This window comes from Leucoraja erinacea, chromosome 15, assembly GCF_028641065.1.
Source record: "Leucoraja erinacea ecotype New England chromosome 15, Leri_hhj_1, whole genome shotgun sequence".
In the NCBI taxonomy this organism is placed as follows: Eukaryota; Metazoa; Chordata; class Chondrichthyes; order Rajiformes; family Rajidae; genus Leucoraja; species Leucoraja erinaceus.
Window position 1 is genome coordinate 31,015,284 of NC_073391.1, and position 26,046 is coordinate 31,041,329.

General features: G+C 38.9%; 1 protein-coding gene across 3 annotated transcripts in view; it reads right to left on the reverse strand.

Moving 5' to 3' along the window:
* Positions 1-1,354: 1,354 nt before the first annotated feature.
* LOC129704118 (metal transporter CNNM2-like) overlaps positions 1,355-26,046 on the reverse strand; it is a 114,678-nt gene continuing 89,986 nt past the window's right edge. For 2 of the 3 annotated variants that reach the window (XM_055647021.1, XM_055647019.1), the window contains 5 exons: positions 24,120-24,289; positions 17,872-17,965; positions 10,914-10,976; positions 7,674-7,852; positions 1,355-4,361 (listed from right to left, as the gene is read on the reverse strand). In XM_055647021.1, the coding sequence (XP_055502996.1) occupies positions 4,155-4,361; positions 7,674-7,852; positions 10,914-10,976; positions 17,872-17,965; positions 24,120-24,289 (713 nt within the window). In that variant the 3' untranslated portion in view covers positions 1,355-4,154. The remainder of the gene's footprint in view (positions 4,362-7,673; positions 7,853-10,913; positions 10,977-17,871; positions 17,966-24,119; positions 24,290-26,046) is intronic. The other variant, XM_055647020.1, reaches the window with a different exon arrangement.

Sequence of the window (26,046 nt, forward strand, 5' to 3'; positions counted from 1 at the left end):
CCTGAAGCTTGAGAATAGGAATGCAGTGCCAGAGCAAGCGGTTAAAATATAATCGATTAATAATTCAGTTTACCTTTTCTTTCCTACCTGATTTTTTTCAATTTTTTCTCTACCTACTCTGTCCTCCCCTCCCTACCTGGTTCTTAGCTTTGGTTCAGTGTTTCTTAAGTCAGTAGGCTGTGGGTTAAAGCATTTTATTTTTGCTCAATTCCCAGATTGTGGATGTTGCTGGTAAAGCCAACATTTATGACCCATTTCTGGTCACCTTTATGAAGAGGTGATGAGCTGCCACCTTGGAATATAGAAAACAGTACAGCACAGGAACAGGCCCTTTTGGGCAGAATGTCCGAGCTAAACATGATGCCAAGTTAAACTGATCTCATCTCCCTGTACATGATCCATATCCCTCTATTCCTTGAACTTCCATGTTCTTGTCTAACACTATCATATCTGCCTCCACCACCTCCCCTGTCAATGCGTCCCCACCACACTGTGTAAAAAAAACAAATTCCACACATCTCCATTAAACTTTCCACTTTCCACCTCCCACCTTATTGCTATGCCCTTTATTGTAAGATATTTCCATCCTGGGAAAAAAAGTTCCGCCTGTCTATCCTATGCCTCTCATAAACCGTAAACCATTGCAATCTGTCTTATGGAGGGGCCTCTACTGTGCTGGTGGAGTGTTCCAGGATTTAGACCTGGTGCTAATGAAGGAACAGCAGTGTACTCCCAAGTTAAGACTGTGTGTCAGACAACAGGAGGCAATCAAAGGCATCTTGCTTTTCCACATTGGTACAACCCATGCTCAGGACTCTCCTCACGTGCATTCTTCTCAGAATCCATGTCTCCAGGGGGAATCTATTTTGCGCTCAATCTTGCCTGATATTTGGACTTTCCTAAAACTCATTTTCACCAGTGCTTTAGAAAGTTTGGAATGGTGACTAGCATTCTAAGGATGGTCACACCAAGCTTCAGCAGTTATGTTCACCCCATTACTTAAAGGATGTGATTTGCCCTGGTTAGACTCAATATGCAGAGTGGGATATTTGCTATTTTGACCCAGCACTTTGAAATGCATTGTACAGAATAGTTAGTGTAGTGTGATTACACCCTGGAAGAGTCGCTATTCAGCAATATTCATTGCACCGTCCAATTCTACAATGGATATTTTTAAGGTGGAGGTTGACTAATTTTTGATTAGTTAGGGTGTCAGGGGCTATGGGGGGGATAAAGCAGGAGAATGGGGTTGAGAAGGAAAGATAGATTAGCCATGATTGAATGGCAGAGTAGACTTGATGGACCGAATGGCCAAATTCTCCTATAATTTATGAATTTACAATAACAGAGGAAGCGTAATCAAGGGAACATTTATTACACAGTGCAATTCCACACTGGTTATTGCATTCACATACTGCTAAAATATTTATTACAGAGTCCATCTCCTTCGCCATTTGTATCACAGTCCAATACAAAATGTTACAGGAAGATTTTCTTTCAGATACATTAGAAAACAACAGTGCAGGTACATAGTTCCTTGAAAGTGGCAAAACGGGTAGATAGATTGGCCTTCATCAGTCAGAGTATTGAGTATAGAAGTTGGGAGATCATGTTACAGTTGTACAAGACATTGGTGAGGCCACATTTTGAGTATTGTTTTGATCACCATGTTATAGGAAAGATGTTAAGCTGGAAAGGGTGCAGATTTTCAAGGCCATTGCCAGGACTTGAGAGCCTGAGCTGCAGGGAGGTTGAGCAGGCTATAACTTTATTCCTTGTAGTGTGTAGGGGGGGGGGGGGGAGGATTATCTTATAGAGATATAAGATAATGAGAGGAATAGATTGGGTAAATGCAGTCTTTTACCCAGAGTAGGGAACCAAAAACTAGAGGACATAGGTTGAAGGTGATGGGAAAGATTTAATAGGAACCTGAGAGCCGACTGTTTTGTTACACAAACATTTGAAGATTGTTATGAACAGTGCTCCAGACAGGGAGGGGAATCCTCAGCACTGCAGCATGCTGTCCACCAGACTCTTTCTGAATATAAATATGGTGATGTCCACTTTCCTGGAGGAAGGCCAGACAATTTGGGCCTTTCTGGTACCGATTTCCCTCTTCACGTAGAGCTTTGCATCCTCAAGTCTGCTGTTGAATAAAAGGTAACTTCTGAGTAAAAGCTGTTCTCTAGTAATATACCACAATTAACTATCCCTCACCGGCCGAAGGGAGCACTTTAGCCTTTAATGCCCAGGGATCTAATATCACGCACTGAAAGGAAGGTCAAGCAAGTATATCTCGTGACCATATCAGAACCCCTTGCATTTCTACTTGTATTAATGGAATATAGGTTCCACTACTGGCACCAGGTCCCCATCAGATCTTCTCATCAGGAGTTGATCTTTCCAATTCTCATGGTACCTCCACTATGTTTACAGGGTAAGGCACCATGTCCCATAACCTGTGCAATTGCCACTGGGACTAAACTACTACATATGGTGCATGCTTGCCTGTCAGGCAGTTCAACTGTAAAAAAATATTTAGATATTTCAGCCTAGCGATTCTAACTGCATGCCTGTCATATTTTGCCCAAGTTGGTTTCAATTTACCGATCACACTAGCCCAAGGACATCGCTCACTGCTGTTCTCAGAGAAAGACCTTGAATAATGTCTAAATTTGAAGAATCCACTGTTCTCCATGGATATATGGATGAAGTGCAATATTCCCTTGCTTAGTTGCTGTCCTAGATGTAAGACTGGTGGTCACAAGCATGCCCTGATAATAAATCAGTGCCCATTTAATTATGAATCATTTCTTTATTAAACTTATTCACTTTCGAAGTATAAAATGAGAAGCTCCATTAACCAAGTCCAGGCCATTTTTCCATTTCCATAATTTGCCCCATTAATGATTGCACCAGGTAGTATCTGGTCAAAGGAAACCACAACAGAAAGAGTGAAGAGGCACTCGATTCGAAAGAACAAAACCGAAATTCAAACCGAATTGAGAAATAACACTGGACAAAATGGAATGAAAAGCCATTTAGAATAAACCATTTTAACCAAATGGAATGATAGAATCAGAAAACAAAACACACAATGAAATCACAAAATATACAAATAAATCATATACAAAATAAATAGTCTGTAAATCTACAAAGTCTTTACCATTGTTAATTATAAATGTCATTTAACTGACAATCTTATGAAACTTACACTTCATCCATAGATTTTTTTGTGCTTAATATATACATAGTTATGAATACTGTAGTCAGAATACTTCACCTCAGAGTCAGTTTTGTACAATATAATACAAACTGCAATTTACTTGCAATGTTGATTGATTAAACAATATGTAGTGATAGTCAGTCTGCCATAAGAACACTTACAGTTACAGCTGTGTTTCTCAATTTGAAACACCCTTTTATACATTCGTCCATTGGTGGATTTGGCATATTTACCTGCTATGTAGACATTGCTATATCTTCCAAAGGCGTTCTAGAGTTCATATATATTGGAGTGTTATTCACAGTTTGCATACATGTGTTGAAATCAATTAAGTCAATGACGTTTTGTGCAAATGTGGAATCAAGTTTCCATATTCAAGTTATAATTTAAATGCCCAGCAACCCCAACTCTTTTGGGATAAAATATGCAAGAACACCCCATCTAATGCAATGGGTGTTGAAAACGTCAAATACCTACTAAATTAAGCTGGAGAAATGGACGCATTTTCAAAATTTCGAACATCCGCCTGCAATGACGATCGTAAATCACACACCATAATTTAAAACAAATTTTTACAGTCTCAGTTAATCTCAATAGGTCGTCATTATAAAACTACACATTTCTCAGCCAGAATGTGGCCCGCACGCTACTTTTCCAACATTTTACCATTCTCCTCCTGTGCAAGGAAAACAAATGAAAACACAGAAATAAAGAAGGATAACAAGCCACCAGTGTGCAGAGGATGTGTCTGAATCTTGGCAGTTGTTTAGTGTTCAATTCAACCACCTCTGTCATTCTTTGTACACCTTCTTGTGCCGAGGCACAGCTCTTTGGTCTCATGACAGTGGACATGTGTGCTTGTATGTGCCTGCATACACAATACAGCAGTTTTCAGAAAAATAAGCGAGTGAGCAGGTCCGCTGCTGTTCTAGATTTTGCCTTCACTGTGCATGCTATGATTTGACTTGTGAGTCACACAGTTCTGTTCATTTAGTAGATTTGCCGTTTCATCCGGTAAGTGATCATGCATCGCATTTAAAGTCAATTCAATTTTAGTGTTTTCACTGTCTGATGACTGTGGTGTTTTATCCATTATGGATGCCATCAGGGCATTCTGATAATGCTGTCTTGTAATCTACAAAGTTGAAACAAAATGTGAAGTGAATCTGAAGATTTCTTAAAACACATGCAAACTATTTATACAGTGCCCTCCATAATGTTTGGGGAAAATACCCATCATTTATTTAATAGAAAAAAAAAATCACATGTGGTTAAAGTGCACATTGTCAGATTTTATTAAAGGCCATTTTTATACATTTTGGTTTCACCACGTAGAAATTACAGCTGTGTTTACACATAGTCCCCCCCATTTCAGGGCACCATAATGTTTGGAACACATGGCTTCACAGCCGTTTGTAATTGCTCAGGTGTGTTTAATTGTCTCCTTAATGCAAGTTCAAGTTTGCGTTTATTGGCACTTAACCAATTAAGGTACAGTGAAATTTGAGGTATTAGAGTGCTCTCAGCACCTAGTCTTTCTTCCAGTCTTTCCATCACCTTTGGAAACTTTTATTGCTGTTTATCAACATGAGGTCCAAAGTTGTGCCAATGAAAGTCAAAGAAGCCATTATGAGACTTGAGAAACAAGAATAAAACTGTTTGAGACATCAGCCAAACTTAGGCTTACCAAAATCAACTGTTTGGAACATCATTAAAAAGAAAGAGCACTGGTGAGCTTACTAGTCGTGAAGGGACTGGCAGGCCAAGGAAGACCTCCACAGCTGATGACAGAAGAATTCTCTCTATAATAAGGAAAAATCCCCAAACACCTGTCCACAGATCAGAAACACACGTAGGAGTCAGGAGTGAATTTGACAATGACAACTGTCCTCAGAAGATTTCATGAACAGAAATACAGAGGCTACACTGTAAGATGCAAACCACTGGTTAGCTGCAAAAATAGGATGGCCAGGTTACAGTTTGCCAAGAAGTACTTAAGGAGCAACCACAGTTCTGGAAAAAGGTTTTGCGGACAGATGAGACGAAGATTCATTTATATCAGAGCGATGGCAAGGTATGGAGGAGAAAAGAAACTGCCCAAGATCCAAAGCATACCACCTCATCTGTGAAAAACGGTGGCGGGGGTGTTATAGCCTGGCCATGTTTGGCTCACTTATCTTCATTGATGATACCACTGCTGATGGTAGTAGTGTAATTAATTTTGAAGTGTACAGAGACATCCTACCTGCTCAAGTTAAAACAAATGCCTTCAAACTCATTGGCCGGCAGGTCATTCTACAGCAAGCCAATGATCCTAAACAAACCGCTAAAAAAAGGAGTTTTTCAAAACTAAACAAAATGGTAAATTCTTCAGTGGCCAAGTTAATCACCCGATCTGAACCCAATTGAGCATGCCTTTTATATGCTGGAGAGAAAACTGAAGGGGACTAACCCCCAAAACAAGCATTAGCTAAAGATGGCTGTAAAATGGCCTGGCAGAGCATCACCAGAGAAGACACCCAGCAACTGGTGATGTCCATGCATCGGAGACTTCAAGTAGTCATTGCGTGCAAAGGATATGCAACAAAATACTAAACTTGACTACATTCACTGATATAACAATGCTGTGGCCCAATTATGGTGCCCTGAAATGGGGGAACTATGTATAAATACTGCTGTAATTTCTACATGGTGAAACCGCATTGTATAAAAATGGCCTTTATTAAAATCTGACAATGTGCACTTTAATCACATGTGATTCTTTTCTATTACAAATCTCAAATTGTGGAGTACAGAGACAAATAAATAAATGATGGTCCCAAACATTATGGAGGGCACTGTATTTTGAACGATGTAACTTTTCTTCATTTAAGAATATTAAAAACAATTCATATCCATCAAAAGTATAATTCCCATCCATCGAGCTGTTTTAAAACTAGATGCCCTCGAGATTAAAAGTGTGCACAAACAGGCTTTAACAACTTAAAGTATAAGCCTGATGCATTTGGAAAATTTTATTGTACACTTAAATAGCACAGGAGACAATTATAAAGCCGCTCAGAATTAAAGAGTATATTACTTTATTGAGCATTTTCCTAGTCTCAGGGAAATGTTATGTGCCTTTTCTTCCTGAAAGAGCATTTTCAGCTTTGATCAAAATTACAAAAGAACAGGCCCCAACACTTCAGAGGGTTGAGTTTAGCAATTGAAAGTTTAACCTTAACCTTAACATCTTTGATTTGAATTTGAAAAAATGCTTAAATCACTAAACTAATAGACAGAGATAAAGTGAACCAGCCATTTAGTTCCAACATGTCTGAGGACCACTCTCTTTTTAAAAACATTTGCTGCAGTTTATTGTTTGAGAAACTCCAGTACTGCTTTTTCCTGCTCAAAGGTTGCAGAATAAATAATGAGTGCATGTTGTGCCTCATTCAGACTAAATAATACACATACAATTTACTGACGGCACTGCGAACAAAGTGCATTTTGACTGAATAGGCAAGGTCAGGAATGAAGTCCAAAGTTCTTGCCAGGATCCTGCCACCAAGCCTATCAACTTCCAATTCACCCTTTTCAATTTCCTCCTTGAAATCCTGATGTCTACAACAAGGCTCCTGCACCTCATTTTCCGTTTGCAAACAGAAGGAGGGAGGAACTAAATGCTTCATTTTTTTTTAATATAGTGGAGATAATAATTTCTTAAAAATTAAAGTCCAATTGCAGGGTAGAGCACAAGGAATAAATGTCAATTTGTCTCAAATCAGCCGATAAAAATAAAAATAGATTGAAAAAGTATCGAGACTCCAGACTCAGGGAAGTATTCATTAATTAATTCTCCTCTGTCTGTTCCTGGTGTAATGATCGCCAATCTTCCCCTGAAATGATTTGTGTTAAACCTAAGCTTAATGAACAGGTTTGATTATCATCCAAACTTCAAAAAGTAATGCAGACATAATAATGTGAAAGGCAGAAAACAATTTTCTGACAATGCCTTTGAATGCAAAAGTAGACATTATTTTGTATATTTCCCATTTTTATGCTCCAGTAGAAACAGATCTTTCAATATGATGAGTATTTTTAGTATTTCCAAAATTGTGCTTTTATCACCTAACACTTTTAAAACCTCAACCTTTGTGAACAGTTATTTTATGCAATCAGATTTTGTAAGCCTATCTGACAATGAAGTCAATTAAAAGCTTTGTGGATTGAATAGATGTTGGGTCTGATCACGCCTGTGAAACAGTGAAATAAAAGAAAATAAGTGCTGCTACGTTCAAGTGGAGTGCCAACTTTATTAGATGGACACTATTAAACTGTGCGACTAGGTTGAGGAAACCACACCATTTCTGCAAGAACAGAACTAGGACTACAAGATGCAAGATCACTTTGTTATTGTGTTTTTTTCATAAAACATCTTGAAAGGCATAACAATATCTAGCCTTACCTTTACAAACTGTAAGTCAGTTAGAGCACGCACAGAGTAGTCTGGAACATACATTTGAAGCAATGAATTTAGTTGACTGTTGTTGCTCCCCATCTGTGATGCTATTGAATCAATTCGATCGCCCCGGTTCAATGAATCAGAATGGTTTAAACCACATGTTCGAGGTGGAGACCGATTATCTAAGCAAAGAAGAAATAAGTTTGAGTAATGGCTATGGCAACCACTATTTTCCACATGTATGGTTATTCAGCTGAAGTCTCTCAGGCTTTATAGTTTCCCCAGGACAAGCCACACACTTCAATGGTGAATGCACATTTTGAATTTCAAAATACAACTGTATCAAAACCAAGATAAGGGACTGAGAACAAGATATATGAGAAGGAGCTCATGATTGACAATCAACTACTTTAACAAGATAACTTTTTCAAACAAAAAATAAAGCCCAGCACTATTAAAGGTCAAAGTGGTATTGTGCAAAACCAGTAGATATCAAACCCTTTTAATTCTGCATCACCAGATTTAGTACTGTACATTTTCAAATGAGTAAACAATGCAACAAACAGAAGGTCACCCCACTGTCTTGAGGCAGGAATCCCCAAAATTTCAAGAATGTAATCATAACAAGTCTGGGACTTGATAAATTTACAAAGATCCATGGTCATGAGTATGAGGTAATGTGAAAAATATAATGCAAACCATAAACTTTTATGTCTCATTATGAAGGCACAATACCCTGCAAGTATTGGGAGACTAAGTACATCATCCAAATAATTAAAAATCTTTCCCTGTTCTTAGTAGTTTGATCCACTGATCCAGTTAAGGAAGCTGTTGTGACTTAAGCATTCAATGATGCCATCTTCAAATTCAGAAACAAGATAGCAATAAACTACTGAAGAAGAAGAAGGGTTTTGGCCCGAAACGTCACCTATTTCCTTCGCTCCATAGATGCTGCTGAGTTTCTCCAGCATTTTTGTGTACCCTAGCAATAAACTACAATCGTTTTGAAAAAAAATGTTAATGCCTGGTTATCATCTGAATTTAGAATCCCATAATGAACAGGTTTATTGTACTGAACAATGCAGCAGCCCATTTTGTCTAAAGTGAGTGACACAATTACCTCAAAACATCTCCAGAAGTTTTGTTTTTCTTTTACATAAAATGGAGGTCAACCTCCAACAACAGTCAGTAGATGTATAAGACTTTCAGAGGAAAGAACATCATCAACTGGTGAATAAAATCAAATCTATTCAAGATATTTTATAAACATATTCATTGGGCTTTACATATATCTATTACAAAAATGTACACCATTTGCAAGAATACGAGAGTACAAGAGTAGGACGTCTTGAGAAGGCTTAAAGGTAGGGCAAGAGCAAAAATAGATATGGACCAAAGGCTCACAGAAATAATGATGGACATGGCTCTTCCTTTCCCTGTGACTATAATCGTTTAACATTAATTTTTATTTAAGAAATAGTCGCTGAAATCTTATTGAAGCACAAAGTATTTTTTGAAACTGTTAGCTTTGCAAGGGTTAATACAATGAAGAATCTAAATCTTATGATGTGAACACAAATACTATTATAGGATGGAAAACAAAGTCTTTCCATTCCATATATGGTCCAACTTTTCTACATGTCACCCAATGTCAAATTCCAGTCACAATCTTCCAAAATACTCTGGAAATGCACAACTTAATTTTCCATGAGTAAATATGTATACATTATGTTAAAATTCTCAGACAGAGGACTTATCATAACAATTTCAGGCATTTCCCACTATTTCCATAGAAAAGCTAATGGCTTTCACCCTATCTTAGAACCACGTGAAGAGGAAAATTTGGTATTGGACCTGAAGGCCTGTTGGTTTGCCTCGATGTGTACCTGAGAAATACAGAATCTACTAGCTTCTGACTACCATTTCCATGAAATAGAATACAAATTCTACACTGGAAGCAGAGAAGCAATCGCTAAAAATCAGTTGATTAAGCACTTTCACATTAGAAAATAGACACAGAAACATTAGGTCGAATCTCAATAATGTAATGATGCCATTACTTATGGTATCAGCCATACAATTTCAGCAGAATATCCTACAAGCAATCTTTTCACATAAAAAGGATTACAGATAAAACCGATTGCTTATTGTTAAAAATGGCAAGGGGTAAACTTCCACCCTCCTTATTTTTCATTATACCTTCAGTAGATTTGGCAGGTGGATGAATAGTACACAATGAATAGTAATGTCCTATGGAGTAAAGGAAAGCAATGGCATTGGTGTACAGCCAAAGACCTTCATTGTTCCGTTGTCAGTACATATGACGATTAAACACTCTTGACTGGAGACACAGTGAACTGCAGGTGCTGGTTTACGAAAAAGTGCTGGAGTAAGTCAGTTGGTCAGGAAGCATCTCTGGAGAACATGGATTGTTGAGATTTTTGTCAGAACTCTTCAGACTGATTGTGGTAGTGGGGGGGGGGGGGGGGGCGTGGGGGTGGGGGAGGAAGAGAAAGCTTGAAGAGAGGTGGGGGGCAGGACGTGCTAGGTGGATGCAGGTGGGGGGGGGGGGGGAGGGGTGGCTTTGATAGGCAGATGCTTGGACAAAGCCCAGAGATGAAAAGACAAATAGTGTGAGATAAGGATAGAAGAGGTACAGGTTGTGGAACTGGAGGAAGGAATATAGGTGATGGGGAAGGGGAGAAAATGGTACAAATCCAAGTGGGGCACAGGGAGGAGATGGGGAAGGAGATTGTTTAGTTACCTAAAATTGGAAAATTCAACATTCACACAATTAGGTTACCCAAGTAGAGTATCTTGCGCTTTTCCTCCGGTTTGAGTATGGCCACACACTGGTAATAAAGGAGGCCCATGCCAGTAGGGTTAGTATGGGAATCTTGCTAAATCCTTTCGTCCCCAAAGCTACCGGCATCGTATGATTTGGAACACTATTAGAAATCCCTCAGTTCCATGGTATCCATGGTAGCTGATATTGTAGATTCATATATTATTAATCAAATCATGCAATATTGTAAATGTAAAAACTGGAAACTTCATGCACGGTTTAGGATTTCACGTGATTGAACTGGCTTACGCATCGTTACGCTAAAGTGCTCCAACCCAATAAAGGCTGCATTTTAAAAATACTGTGCAGATTTTAATTTGATGTGGGATGAACATCTCATTTGTTTGCCAACTGCAATTTTAACAGACAGAGCTAGAATTAATTTGTGCAAAATGTACCTGGTGAACCAGCCAATGATTCTGTTCTGCTGACAGCAAAAGTACGAGACAGAGACAAAGGAACTATGGAGGAGATGGAATAAAAGGGGAAAGTGAAAATGAATACGGGAAAGATATGAGACTTCACATTTTGAGTATTAATAAAAGCAAGAAAAGTTCAATAAATGGAATGTACATATCAACATCAATAAAACAAAGATTAAACAACACAGGATATATTTCCTCTGCAAACATCAATCATAAACCCATTACCAGTTTCTTGAAATTTTTCAGAGCAAATATCTTTTGTCCAATTGCCTCAGCCAACCAAGTATATAAATGCATGATCAATTTTAAAATCATTTTTTCTCCCCGTTTCTGAGCTGATGATTCTTTGAAAGGGTACTGTTCACAGCCACCCTCAAAAACCTCAGTTAACTAGCAAGATTGACATGCAAACTCAGGCAGCGAGTAACAATATCTTCTCCACTTGAGTGACATTGCAACAATCCCACCACAGGGTTACATGCATTTCAGCTGCATAACCATTCCTATCCAAGTCCCATACTTCATCTGTCCATTTTTCTCTGACTCGCCGAGCTTATCTAGAAGTTAAAAAAAAAATTGCACTAATTGATCAAAACATTAAAAGGGGGAGAATAAATAAACGTAACATTGAAATAAGAAAACCCTAAACTGCAACAAATTGCTCCAGTTCCAAAATATGTTCTTGATAAGGACTTTTATTTTTATTATACATATTATGACAAATATTGGAAATTGAGATGTTGAGATATTTTAAATCTGTCACAAGATTCAGCTTCATTTATAAACTCCTCTGAGGATAAGGGTGATAGGAAGAAAAATTAATCTATTCCAATCAGTACTTTGAATTTTGAGAGTTCTGTTAAATTCAAATATCTGAGAAAAGGACACGGATTTAATTTTAAATGGTTACATTGAAGGTTTGAAATTCCTTGCAAGACTGAACACATGTAATTGAAGCACTGAAAAAAAAATATTCAATAGCAATTGCCCAAGTATAGGTCAACATTTTCAATAGCCTCTTGTTTTAATTTTCTAGATGATTTTATTTTTAAAAGCATTCTGTTCACAAAAGGGTACATTTTTCCATTTGAGTTAATTACTGCACAGTCTACTTTAAGTTGTGAGTACAGGGATGGAAGATGTCAACACAGTGTTATTAAGAGGCTTGTACTTAATGATAACACACCAATGCCCAGATCTAAAAAAAAGTGAATGGAGGCTGCATTTCAGTTTAGCAAGCCAAATGAAAAAGTCATATTGAATTTTGTCATAAAGGCAGAATAGCTCCAGAGTCCTAACGAAAATAGCATAATGATACACATCATACATTTTGGTGGGGAAAGAAGGAGAGGGGGTGGTTTTCAGCAAGAAAAGCATGGATAAAACTATGCAATATACCCAATTTGCCAGCAATCACAAGCAATCTAAAAGGACTTAAAACAAATAATCCCCTGAAGGGAATTCAGTCAATGGACTCTTGGGAGGCACTGACAGATCGGAAAGTAGCTAATGCAAAAAAAATGACGAGGTGCAAGTAACTGCTGCCCCATTAGCCTTCTGTCAAAACGCTACACATAAAGGCAGGTCATCGGAAGAACATTTGAGGAGCCTCTGCAAACCTCATAAATAGTGTAAGATTTTCAACATGGAAGATTGCGTGGCCACCAGCCAAACGGGAAATTGCTATGATGCAATGTCCAAGGACTTTGTGGAACTTTGTGTTTCATAAAAGATTCCATTAACAAAGATCAAAGCTGTGGGGATTAACGATATAACTTGAGATCAGAATTGGTTTTAAGGAGGAAATCAGCGGGTACTGGTTAAAGCGGTCGTGTCAATATTCAAGAGGGGAAGAACACCTCAAGGACTGCAATAGCTCACCATCAACTTTTCAAGGGCAATTAATGAAGGGTAATTAAATACAGGGTGAGCTAGTGAAATACACATCCCTTTAATGAACAAGACAAAATGAGTGCCAACTGGATTCAATGTTGAAACTGGCACCAATATACAAAGGGTTATACTATAAAATTCATGAAAAAAGGACCAGTTAATTCTAATTTGTTTTTGGTGCAGTAGAATTAAAATTGGCAGCTTAGAAGTGACAGAACCGTACATGATGCATTGCTTTGATCAAACCATATATGATGTATAGATGTATAAGAAAATAAAATATTTTGGATATATAAAATATGATGTCAATAAGGTGCCAATATTGTATATTCCTTAAAATGCAAGGAACAGAGAGGCTCTGCATTCCAATGTTCATAACATCCACTAGAGGGCTGTCAAGTTCAATGCTCACAGCTTCACGCCAGAATTTAAGATCCAAATGTAAAATGCAATGCATTTTACAGATTAATACAGAGACGTAATGTCTTAATTTGAATCTCAGATGTGAAAGCAGTGTTTGCTCAGCAGTAGTAGTCTATTTCAATTTGTCCAATTTGTTATCAGACCAGATTTTATTTTTATCTTGGAATCGTACTGCACCTCCTCAGCACCTTCTTTATTGCTACTGCACCCTTCCTGAATTTGGTCACCAATCTGTATACAATATCCAAATGCAGTCAGATAATTTTTATTTTTAATATAGCTGCAATATCCCAACTATTATACACAATACCTTGGGTGATGAATGCAAGCATGTCAAATGCCTTCATCACCACTGAGTCCATTTTAGCGAGTTATGGACTTGGACCCCAAGGTTTCTCTGTACATCAGCGTACATGGTATTTATTCTATATGTCCCACCAGAGTTCGATTTCCCAAAATGCATTAGCACACTCTCGCCTGGATTAAATTCTATCTGCCACCACCCCATCCAATGTTCCAACTGATCCATGTTGTGCAGCAACCTTGGACAATCTTCTTCGCAATCTACAACTCCACCAACTTTCATGTTGTCTGAAAACTCATTAATTAGACCACTGAAATTCTCATCCGAGTCATTCGTATTATAAATAAAGATCCTGACACTAATGCACACACTCGTTCCAAGCAGAAAACACCCATACCATAGACAACACCACTGTAGTGGGATGGATATCAAATAATGATGAGACAGAGTATAGGAAGGAGATTGAGAATCTCGTAACCGGGTGCCTGGACAACAACCTTTCCCTCAATGTCAGAAAGACAAAGGATTGTTATTGACTTCAGGAAGCAAAATGGTACACATATCCCAATTTACATTGAAGGCGCCAAAATAGTAAAGGTCGAAAGCTTCATGTTCCTTGTAGTAAATCTCACCAGCAATTTGTCCTGAACTAACCATATCAAAACAAAGGCTAAGAAAGCACACCAACACATCTTCTTCCTTAGAAGGCTTAGGAAGTCCAGCATGTCCAAAATACCATTGACCATGTCTCCAATAACTCTCACAAATTTCTACAGATGCGCCGCAGAAAGCATTTTATTGGGATGCATCACAACACAGTTTGGGAACAGCTCCGTCCAAGAGTGCAAGAAATTGAAGGGAATTCTGGATGCAGCCCAGACCATCATACAAACCAACCTCCCAGTCATTAACTCCATCTACACCATGCTGCCTCAGCAAGGCCATCAACATAATCAAGAACAAGTCTCACCCTGGACACTCCCTCTTCTCCCCTCTCCCATCAGGCAAGAGGTACAGAAGTGTGAAGACGCATACCTCAAGATTCAGGGACAGTTTATTCGCAGCTGTTATCAGGTAACTGGACCAACCTCTCACCACCTACAGCACAGCCCTGACCTATCTCTACCTCATTGGAGACCCTCGGACTATCTTTAATCAGACTTTACTGAACTTTATCTTGCACTACACATTATTCTCATTACCCTGTATCTATACACTGTGGATGGCTTGATTGTAATTCATTTATAATCTTTCCACTGACTGGATAGCACGCAATAAAAAAGCTTTTCACTGTACCTTCGTACACGTGACAATAAACTAAACTAACCACCACTATCCTCCAGAAAATAGTAGAATTGCAAAGTAGGTCATGTAGCATTCACAGACAGAGAGAAGCACGAGTTAACATTTCAGGTTGCTATCTTTTTGTCAAATGATCGATCAATCTGCACAGATACAGTGCCCTGCATAATGTTTGGGACAAAGACCCATCATTTATTTATTTGCCTCTGTGCTCCATAATTTGAGATTTGTAATAGAGAAAAAAAAATCACGTGGTGAAAGTGCACATTGTCAGATTTTATTAAAGGCCATTTTTATACATTTTGGTTTCACCATGTAGAAACTACAACTGTGTTTATACAGTCCCTCCATTTCAGGGCACCATAATGTTTGGAGTACATGACTTCACAGGCAGTTGTAATTGCTCAGGAGTATTTAAAGGCCTCTTTAATGCAAGCATAAGAGAGCTCTCAGCACCTAGTCTTTCCTCCAGTCTTTCCATCACCTTTGGAAACTTTTATTGCTGTTTATCAACACGGGGACCAAAGTTGTGCCAATGAAAACGAAAGAAGCCATTATGAGACTGAGAAACAAGAATAAAACTATTAGAGACATCAGCCAAACCTTGGGCTTACCAAAATCAACTGTTTGGAACATCATTAAGGAGAAAGAGAGCACTGGTGAGCAAAGGGACTGGCAGGCCAAGGAAGACCGCCACAGCTGATGACAGAAGAATTCTCTCTATCATAAAGAAAAATCCCCAAACACGTGTCAGACAGATCAGAAACACTCTTAAGGAGTAGGTGCGGATTGACTGCTGTCCGCAGAAGACTTAATGAAGAGAAATACAGAGGCTACACTGCAAGATGCAAACTACCGGTTAGCCACAAAAATAGGATGGCCAGGTTACAGTTTGCCAAGAAGTACTTAAAAGAGCAACCACAGTTCTGGAAAAAGGTCTTGTGGAAAGATGAGACGAAGATTTACTTATATCAGAGTGATGGCAAGAGCAAAGTATGGAGGAATAGAAGGAACTACCCAAGATCCAAAGCAAACCACCTCATCTGTAAAACACGGTGGTGGGGGCGTTACAGCCTGGGCATGTATGGCTGCTGAGGTACTGGCCCACTTATCTTCATTGGTGATACAACTGCTGATGGTAGTAGCATAATGAATTCTGAAGTGTATAGACACATCCTATCTGCTCAAATTCAAACAAATGCCTCAAAACTCATTGGCCGGCGGTTCATTCTACAGCAAGACAACGATCCTAAACATACTGCTAAAGCAACAATGGAGTTTTTCAAAGCTAAAAAATGGTCAATTCGTGAGTGGCCGTCAATCACCCGATCTGAACCCAATTGAGCATGCCTTTTATATGCTGAAGAGAAAACGGAAAGGAGCTAGCCCCCGAAACAAGCATTAGCTAAAGATGGCTGCAATACAGGCCTGGCAGACCATCAACAGAGAAGACACTCAGCAACTGGTGATATCCATGAATCGCAGACTTCAAGCAGTCATTGATATGCAACAAAATACTAAATATGACTATTTTCATTGACATGACAATACTGTGTCCGAAACATTATGGTGCCCTGAAATGGGGGGGGGGGGGGGGGGGGGGGGGGGGGGGGGGGACTATGTATAAACACAGTTGTAATTTCTACATGGTGAAACCAAAATGTATAAAAATGGCCTTTATTAAAATCTGACAATGTGCACTTTAACCACATGTGATTTTTTTTTCTATTACAAATCTCAAATTGTGGAGTACAAAAAGATAAATGATGGATCTTTGTCCCAAACATTATGGAGGGCACTGTATACCTAATCTGTTGAACTTTCCAGCATTGTATGTTTTTATTTCGGAATAATTAAGAACATCACGAAAAATAGAGCTCTATTTCATTTCTTCATGTCACTTCTAGCCAAGGAGGGATCTGAGAAAAAAAGTACATGTGTGTTCAAAATACTGAATTCCATTGCATCAAATGGGAATTTATTCGCAGTTTATATTGATATTTAAAGCTGGATTCAAATCAATTGAGCACCAAAAAATTGAGACATCATGTTGTGGTGCATGAGCTAACCATTAAAAACAAAGCCAATTAATCTTGCAATTTATCACAACTTTAAGAACTGCAATCTTTTATTTCATTTCAAATATTTTTTTAGTTCCATAAATGATCTGCCTGCTTTAAGTTTCTCAATTAAGTGGTTGCACCTATCACTCCTACCTCAATCAGCTTATTTGACACACTGGTCTACATTTCAACACAAAGCACCCTTCATCCTAAGTGAGTAGCAAATGGACCAAGTGTTGATATATTTTTTTCCAACAGGCTGATTTTGATTTTTTTTTAAATGCCAATTAGAATTTCAAAAGAAATAGTATCCAAATATCCTTGACTTAATGAGGCTTGGTTATTATAATTATGTCAAATATCTTCTGGAGTGTTATTCCCCTATCAGGCAAGCCGTCCATGCCCTCAACCCAAGTTGATTTCCTGCAAATATTTAGGGAAAACCAGAACTCTCAATGGATGGAAATATGCATCTTCCACCTGGTGGCAGTAGTGTGCGTCTGCAGGAATGGTGTCTAACTCAGGAATGCACCTCATGCATACCAAATAAGCTGTGCACCAGATCACCAGATTTCTATGTGTCAACCGTGGCATGCTGTGCAGTGAGTACGCTGCCTCAGCGAGTGGACTGCAGTATACAGTTTCAAAATGCTGGGCACAAGCTAGCAATAAGTGTGACAAGGTTACAGGAACTAACTGCTCTGTTTTCAGATACACATTTTTACACCAAATCAAATCGTGCCCAGTAGCCAAGTTTAGTCTAATCAATAACTTGGTACCCATTAGAGCTAAGGGTTGTAAGAGGATTACTTGTAGATTTAAAATCCAAGCTTCTGAGTACTGATTAAATCCTAATAATTTGGATTCAAAACCTTTTCCCGTTATTTTACTTTCAGAGAAAACATTGATTCCACCAACGCTGTGGTTGTGGAACTAAGATTAGTACCTGGAGAGGACGTGAGAGCCATCATGCCATAGTAAGAGAAAGCTCCTGCTTCGAACTTCATTACTTCTTTCCCAGCTTCCACCTCCACTTTCCCCTGGCCAAACAAAGCGATTGGCATCATTAAACTACATTCAACAAACAAGAGACTATTTCCTCACAGCATGAATATTCATTAAGATAAAGATTTAATGAAGAAATACAACCAATTTAAGAAATATCAGCCCATAAACAAAGAATACAATTGCATTTTCTACAAAACGTTATTACCAGCGAATTAGAATGGTTTACTGTGTTGTGGTATAAATTTAATAGACACTAGACTAAGTGGGACCCGTTGGGTCCCAGCATCACACAAGAGGGCTGGTCATCCAACGCAATATTCCACCTCTCCACCAATTCTAATATTGGTGGCCAGTTGGGGGGGGGGGCTTTCTGGAGCGCTGGTATGGGTGTTGTGGGCTGAAGGGACTGGTTTCCAGAGGGCTAGTATGAAAATTGTGTGCCAAATGGATTCTTGGGCTGGCGTCTCAGTCAATCAAGCCTGTTGTGCTGGCAACTCACTCACTCACTCACGGCTAATCCTTGAAATTCTATTTCAAGCAGGGTATAAGGCCACCAAATTCAAGTGCAGTTTCTTACCACTTCTAGCAGGGTGCAAGGCCACCAAATTCAAGTGCAGTTTCATACCATTTGAAGTAGGGTGCAAAGCCACTAAAGACAGCGAGTCGTTACCTCTCCCTCCTCCATCTTGCAGAGTGAGCCACACCCACATTTCCAGGTTTTATAACCCCTCCCCCCCCCCACCGGAAAAGGTGTGGCTTTCATGGAGTGATTGACAGGAGAGAGATTCTCAACATTTAAAAAAAACTAATAACACTTTTATTTTTCATTCATGTGAAGAATTCTCTGCATCTGCTCAACGGAGGGGGACTGAGTAAGATGGCCAAAAATCACAGCCGTAAGTGGTAGCGTTTTATCTAAAATCAATATACAGTGCAAACAGGAAGTGCATTTACAGTAGTTCCTTTTAACTTCAAGCCAAAGCACCCAAGCCGCCATTTGCAGTAAGTAGTGCATTTCAACTTCATGCCACCATTTGCAGTAAGTGGTGCCTTTCAACTTCAAGCCATGCACCCAAGTCACCATTTGCAGTAAGTAGTGCCTTTTAACTTCAAGCCATTGCATCCAAGCCACCATCTGCAGTAAGTAGTGCCTTTCAACTTCAAGCCACACCCAAGCCATCATTTGCAGTAAGTAGTGCCTTTCAACTTCATGCTACCATTTGCAGTAAGTGGTGTCTTTCAACCTCAAGCCACACCCAAGCCATCATTTGCAGTAAGTAGTGCCTTTCAACTTCATGCCACACCCAAGCCATCATTTGCAGTAAGTAGTGCCTTTCAACTTCAAGCCAAAGCCACACCCAAGCCATCATTTGCAGTAAGTAGTGCCGTTCAACTTCAAACCAAAGCTCCCAAGCCACCATTTGCAGTAAGTAGTGCCTTTCAACTTCAAGCCAAAGCAACCAAGCCATCATTTGCAGCAATAGTCCTTCAACTTCAAACCAAACCTCCCAAGCCACCATTTGCAGTAAGTAGTGCCTTTCAACTTCAAGCCAAAGCAACCAAGCCACCATTTGTAGTAATAGTGCCTTTCAACTTCAAGCCAAAGCAACCAATCCACCATTTGCAGTAAGTAGTGCCTTTCAACTTCATGCCACCATTTGCAGTAAGTGGTGTCTTTCAACTTCAAGCCACACCCAAGCCACCATTTGCAGTAAGTAGTGCCTTTCAACTTCATGCCACCATTTGCAGTAAGTAGTGCCTTTCAATTTCAAGACACACCCAAGCCAAGCCAATCAAGGGAGGGAAGGGAGGGGGGTGCTTTCTGGAGCGCTAGTATGAACCATTTTAGAACCAATAGACATTTTTTGCAAGCTTTAGAACCAATAGACACTTTTTGCAAGCTTTAGAACCAATAGACAATTTTTTGCAAGCTTTAGAACCAATAGACAGCTTTAGAACCAATAGACATTTTTTGCAAGCTTTAGAACCAATAGATTTTTTTTGCAAGCTTTAGAACCAATAGACACTTTTTGCAAGCTTTAGAACCAATAGACAATTTTTTGCAAGCTTTAGAACCAATAGACATTTTTTTTGCAAGCTTTAGAACCAATAGAGCCATTTTTTGCAAGCTTTAGAACCAATAGACATTTTTTTTGCAAGCGTTAGAACCGTTAGAACCAATAGACATTTTTTTGCAAGCTTTAGAACCAATAGACTTTTTTGGCAAGCTTTAGAACCAATAGACATTTTTTGCAAGCTTTAGAACCAATAGAGACTTTTTTTGCAAGCTTTAGAACCAATAGAGACATTTTTTTGCAAGCTTTAGAACCAATAGACATATTTTTGCAAGCTTTAGAACCAATAGACATTTTTTTTGCAAGTTTTAGAACCAATAGACATTTTTTTGCAAGCTTTAGAACCAATAGACATTTTTTTGCAAGCTTTAGAACCTATAGACATTTTTTGCAAGCTTTAGAACCAATAGACACTTTTTGCAAGCTTTAGAACCAATAGAGATTTTTTTGCAAGCTTTAGAACCAATAGAGACACTTTTTGCAAGCTTTAGAACCAATAGACATTTTGTTTGCAAGCTTTAGAACCAATAGACATTTTTTTGTAAGCTTTAGAACCAATAGAGACACTTTCTGCAAGCTTTAGAACCAATAGACACATTCTGCAAGCATTTTAGAACCACTAAGGGCACTTACATTTGAGTAAACATGTGTTCAGTGTTATTCACAGCTCAGAGAAACGTGACCCTCTGCCTTCCTCCATCTTGAAGAGACTGTGTGGCACACCACTTCCTGGTTTTATAGTCCCTCCCCCCTGCCACCAGCGGGGGCAGCAGAGAGAATGGGGAATTTTGTAAAAAACATTAATATCTCTGTCATTTTTAATCGACGGGAAAATTCTTCGGCACACATGTGGCGGAGGGGGTTCTGAGCAAGGTGGCCAAAAATGACGGCCGTAGGCGGCGGCGTTCTCTCGGAAATCGCAGCACTGATGGCCAAAACCGGTCAAGAACAGACTTTTAGTAATATAGATAAGCTGTTGCACAATCATTGGAAAAGTGCCTCAATTTAAATATATTTTTTAAAAAGGGCTTTAATCTCCAGACCCAAAATCATTATTTTCCCAGTTTGAGGAACTAAGGTAGTCAACAGTTCCAGCCAATTCCATGTCAAAACAGTAAACTTGGCACATTTTAACCGATAATTATTTAACTTAAATCTACAAAAAAATCTTAAAAGGCTGATATCTGTCTTCTGGTCAAAATTATGGATAATCTGATTTTCAGGACTATTGTTTGAAAACATAACCAAAACCAGACTTGTGATCTCAATTGGACGGGTACGTTTTCAAGAAATCAAATACATACAATTTCAGTTGATATGGGCCCAGCACAGGGAAATGGAACTACCTATATTAGGCAACGCGATTGGCACGAACGAGGTGGAACTAAAGACCTATTTCTGATCTGTATAGCTCCACGACTGCATATGAAATTACAAAAGGCCTACATAAGAACTATTTTCATTGAGCAGATCAAAATTTGTCCGCCATATAGTTAGATTAGAAGTGATGTAGAGAAACCTTTTTTACCCAAAGCAGCATAGATACAATGATATTGGTATGACACCTTGACCAAGTTAGTTACTTTCTAATCACAATTCAGCCCAGTTTCCAGTTTCATAAAGCAGCAAATATTAAAATGAGTTCTGTAGTCATGGAAATTTTGGGGTGCAATTACAGTTACAATGATCTTTAATTTGCACTTCTGATTAATTTAATCTAAATCCTGATATCCTATTTCACAAAATTCAAGATAATTATGGAAGAGGAAATTATTTTTTAGGCCATTCGTCAATTCCCAGCAATGCAGCATCCCTAAACAATCCTTGAGATTTTATTTCCATCGATTTGGATTTCCATTTCAAGTCACCATCAAGCACCTTCAACATCCTGCAATTTAGTTTAAAATAACTTGATTTCTAAAATAAAGCCTATTCTAGCCTATGGGTGCCACAGTGGCACAGTGGTAGAGCTGCTGTCTAACAGCACCAGAGACCTGGGTTCGATCCTGACTATTGGTGCTGTTTGTACGGAGTTTATACTTTTTCCTTTAAGAAAGGAGGGAGAGAGAAAACGGAATTATAGACCAGTTAGCCTGACATCGGTGGTGGGGAAGATGCTGGAGTTAATTATAAAAGATGAGATGGGGGCACATTTGGATAGCAGTAACAGGATCGGTCTGAGTCAGCATGGATTTACGAAGGGGAAATCATGCTCGACTTTTCTTCTGGAATTTTTTGAGGTAATTAGGAAAACGGACAAGGGAGAGCCAGTGGATGTAGTCTACCTGGACTTTCAGAAGGCCTTTGATAAGGTCCAACATAGGAGATTTGTGGGCAAAATTAGAGCACATGGTATTGGGGGTAGGGTACTGACACAGGTAGAAAATTGGTTGGCAGACAGGAAACAAAGAGTAGGATTAGTCTGAAGAAGGGTTTCGGCCCGAAACGTTGCCTATTTCCTTTGCTCCATAGATGCTGCCTTACCCGCTGAGTTTCTCCAGCATTATTGTCTCCCATCGATTTTCCAGCATCTGCAGTTCCTTCTTAAACAGTAGGATTAACCGGTCCCCTTCAGAATTGCAGGCAGTGACTAGTGGGGCACCGCAAGTCTCGGTGCTGGGGCCGCAGTTATTTATAATATACATTAATGATTTAGATGAAGGGATTAATGGTAACATTAGTAAGTTTACAGATGACACAAAGCTGGGTGGCAGTGTAAAATGTGAGGAGGATGCTATGAGGATGCAGGGTGACTTGGACTGGTTGGGTGAGTGGGCAGATGCATGGCAGGTGTAGTTTAATGTGGATAAATGTGAGGTTATCCACTTTGGTGACAAGAACAGGAAGGCAGATTATTAACTGAATGGTGTCAAATTAGGAAAAAGGGACAATGAGATCTGGGTGTCCTTGTACATTAGTCACTGAAAATAATCATGCTGGTACAGCAGGCAGTGAAGAAAGCTAGTGGCATGTTGGCCTTCATAACACGAGGGGTTGAGTGTAGGAGCAAAGAGGACCTTCTGCAGTTGTACAGGGCCCTAGTGGCATATTGTGTGCAGTTTTGGTCTCCAAATTTGAGGAAGGAAATTTTTGCTATTGAGGGAGTGCAGCGTAGGTTCACGAGGTTAATTCCCGGGATGGCAGGACTGTCATATGTTGAAAGAATGGTGCGACTAGGCTTGCATACACTGGAATTTAGAAGGATAAGAAGGGATTTTATTGAAACATAAAATTATTACGGGATTGGACACGCTACAGGCAGGAAACATGTTCCCGATGTTGGGGGAGTCCAGAACCAGGGGCCAAAGTTTAAGAATAAAGGGTAGGCCATTTAGAGTGGAGATGAGGAAAAACCTTTTCACCCAGAGAGTTGTGAATCTGGAATTCTCTGCATCAGAAGGCAGAGGAGGTCAATTCTCTGGATGCTTTCAAGAGAGAGTTAGATAGAGCTTTTAAAGATAGTGGAGTCAAGGGATATGGGGGGAAGGTAGGAATGGGGTACTGATTGTGGATGATCAGCAATGATCACAGTGAATGGCAGTGCTGGCCATTCAATGCTCGAAGGGCCAAATGGCCTATTCCTGCACCTATTGACTATTCTCCCTGTGACCGTTTGGGTTTTCTCCATGTGATCTAGTTTCCTCCCATACTCCAAAGACGTCTGGGTTTGTAGGTTAATTGGCATTGGTAAAATTGTAAATTGTTCCTAGTGTGTAGGATAGCGCTAGTCTACGTGGATCGCTGGTCGGCACGGACCCGTTGGACTAAAGGGCCTGTTTCCGCACTGTATCTCAAAACTAAAGTCTAAATAACATTTAGGCTTTGATGTGTAGCGGGACAACCACTCTGTCTCTGCCTTCATTCCCTACCAACTCCAGGAATCCTAAACTTGGTAGCACCTGCACATGAAGGTATACATGGGCAACCTTTTCAACAATAACATTGAACATCAAAAATCAAAGAATATAAATTCAGTTGTATGAAAATATGCATTTTTAAACTAATGTACTATGCACATACACAGCCCCAGATTCAATCATGTTTGATCTGTATAAATGCAATTTTTCCAGATATAATTTCACAGATTTTCTCTTGAATGAATCATACTAACCTGCAAAACTAGAATAAAATAGTCTACAGGTTTGTTCCGATGGAAGAGGTAATGTTCTGGGGCTTTTTTATTCCTATCATCAAATTTCATTTCCTGAATGACATTCGGATGTTTTAGCAGCCTCAACAAGATCTTCTCTGACATCTGCATTGGACCAAATGGTTCCACTTCTGAAATGATCAAAATTATATAACAAGTGTAATTTCAAACAATAAACTATAAATAACCATGAATAACCATGGGACAAGTTAGTCAAAATTAGCCACCATGGATCAATGCCTTAAAAGTTAATTGAGGGAAAAGAACATTCCAGCACATTTAAATACATGGAACTTGAAACAGAAATAGCATCCTGTTTTTAAGAACAAATATTTTAAAAACTGTGCTGTCACTGCAGAGGGGAGGAGAATCCAGGAAATGTAATTAATAGAAGTCTCTCAATGGGGTCAACATAAAATAAAATCAAAAGGGCTTGCTCTAATAGTAGGGCTGCCACAGGATTAGTGGATCAGCTGCAGAGAACTTGGGGTTAGGTGAAAGGTTTGACTTCTAGCTTTGTCAAGAAGACTTTACTAAAGGTTTAGTAAATGAGAACACTGGTAGAGTGAGCGAGTTAAAATTTAAAAATGCAATCTAGTTGAATGACTAGAAAGTATCATCTCATGCAAATGAGATTTATCCAAGGCCGTTGGGGGAATTAAGCTTTGCTCAAAGAAAGAAGAGATTAATCTGCAACCAAAGTTCTGGAAATTTAATGTCAGTAACAGGCAAAGTTTGGGAAACAAGGAAGAAAAAAAATAGTAGTCACTTGGACAGGCATAATCTAATCGAGAGGAACCAATAAATATTTATCAAGCATAAATAGGTAAAAAACAGGCAAATGGGAATAACTTAGATTATCTTGGTCTGCTTGGGCAATTTGGGCTGAAGGCCCCATTTCTGTGCACTGTGACTATAAATCATGTTTGATTACTTTAGAATTTTCTGCTAAGAGACTGGAGGTCATTTTAGAAGTTGTGCATATTTATTTCCAAATGCATATGTTAAATGTGTTGCTCCAGGAAATGAATGGGATGAAAAGCAATGTTATAAAATTGGCAAAGGGAATAAAGAGAGGGAGTCGCTGAATGGCTACTTCTCAGACTGGAAGGAGTGGTGTTTCCCACGAAAGTTCCATGCTAATATTCCTGTTACATTTGATAAACAGTGCTGTAATATATAATTCAAGAAATACAAATCTTAGAATTATTGAAAACGATAAAGATCGTAAGAGAATTAAAATGGACATAGAAAAACTGACAGAATGAGAGGACTCGTGGCAGAGAAATGAGAGGTTGTGAACTGAGAAGAAACATCAAAAGAAAATGGTAGAAATCTTTACGTGACTACAAGAAATCCAACATGCGCACAAATTTTTGATATTGGCAGGACAGGTGAACATAGCAGTTACTAAGGGATAGCATGAAGGGTTTTATATATAAAGACAAGCATACATTGCTTTTTTCCTCAGATGGAAATTTAAGTTTCTATTAGGAAGGCTGTGAAGGCTTTGAAGAAGGTACAATTAAGTTTTAAGAGAACAATTCCAATTCCAAGATTAAGAAACAGTTACAAAACTTGACTGAAGAGGCCGGGGTGGTGGTCCTTCAAACAGAAAAAACAAGTAGAAATATTTCAAAATAAGAAACTTTTAAATAAAGATTTTTTTTCTAACAGCTGAAAAATCAACCTTTAAAGAAAATTGCATTAGTATTTTAACATAAAAATTGAAGTGCTTAGTGTAGGTGGAGAATTGGACTAATTGAATTTCTCTTCTAAACAACCACCCCAAGATTCAACAGACCAAATTGATTATTTCTTTGATGTAATATTCTACTATTCTGTGACGTACACTTACCCAGAAGGAAATACAATAATTACAGTTTGA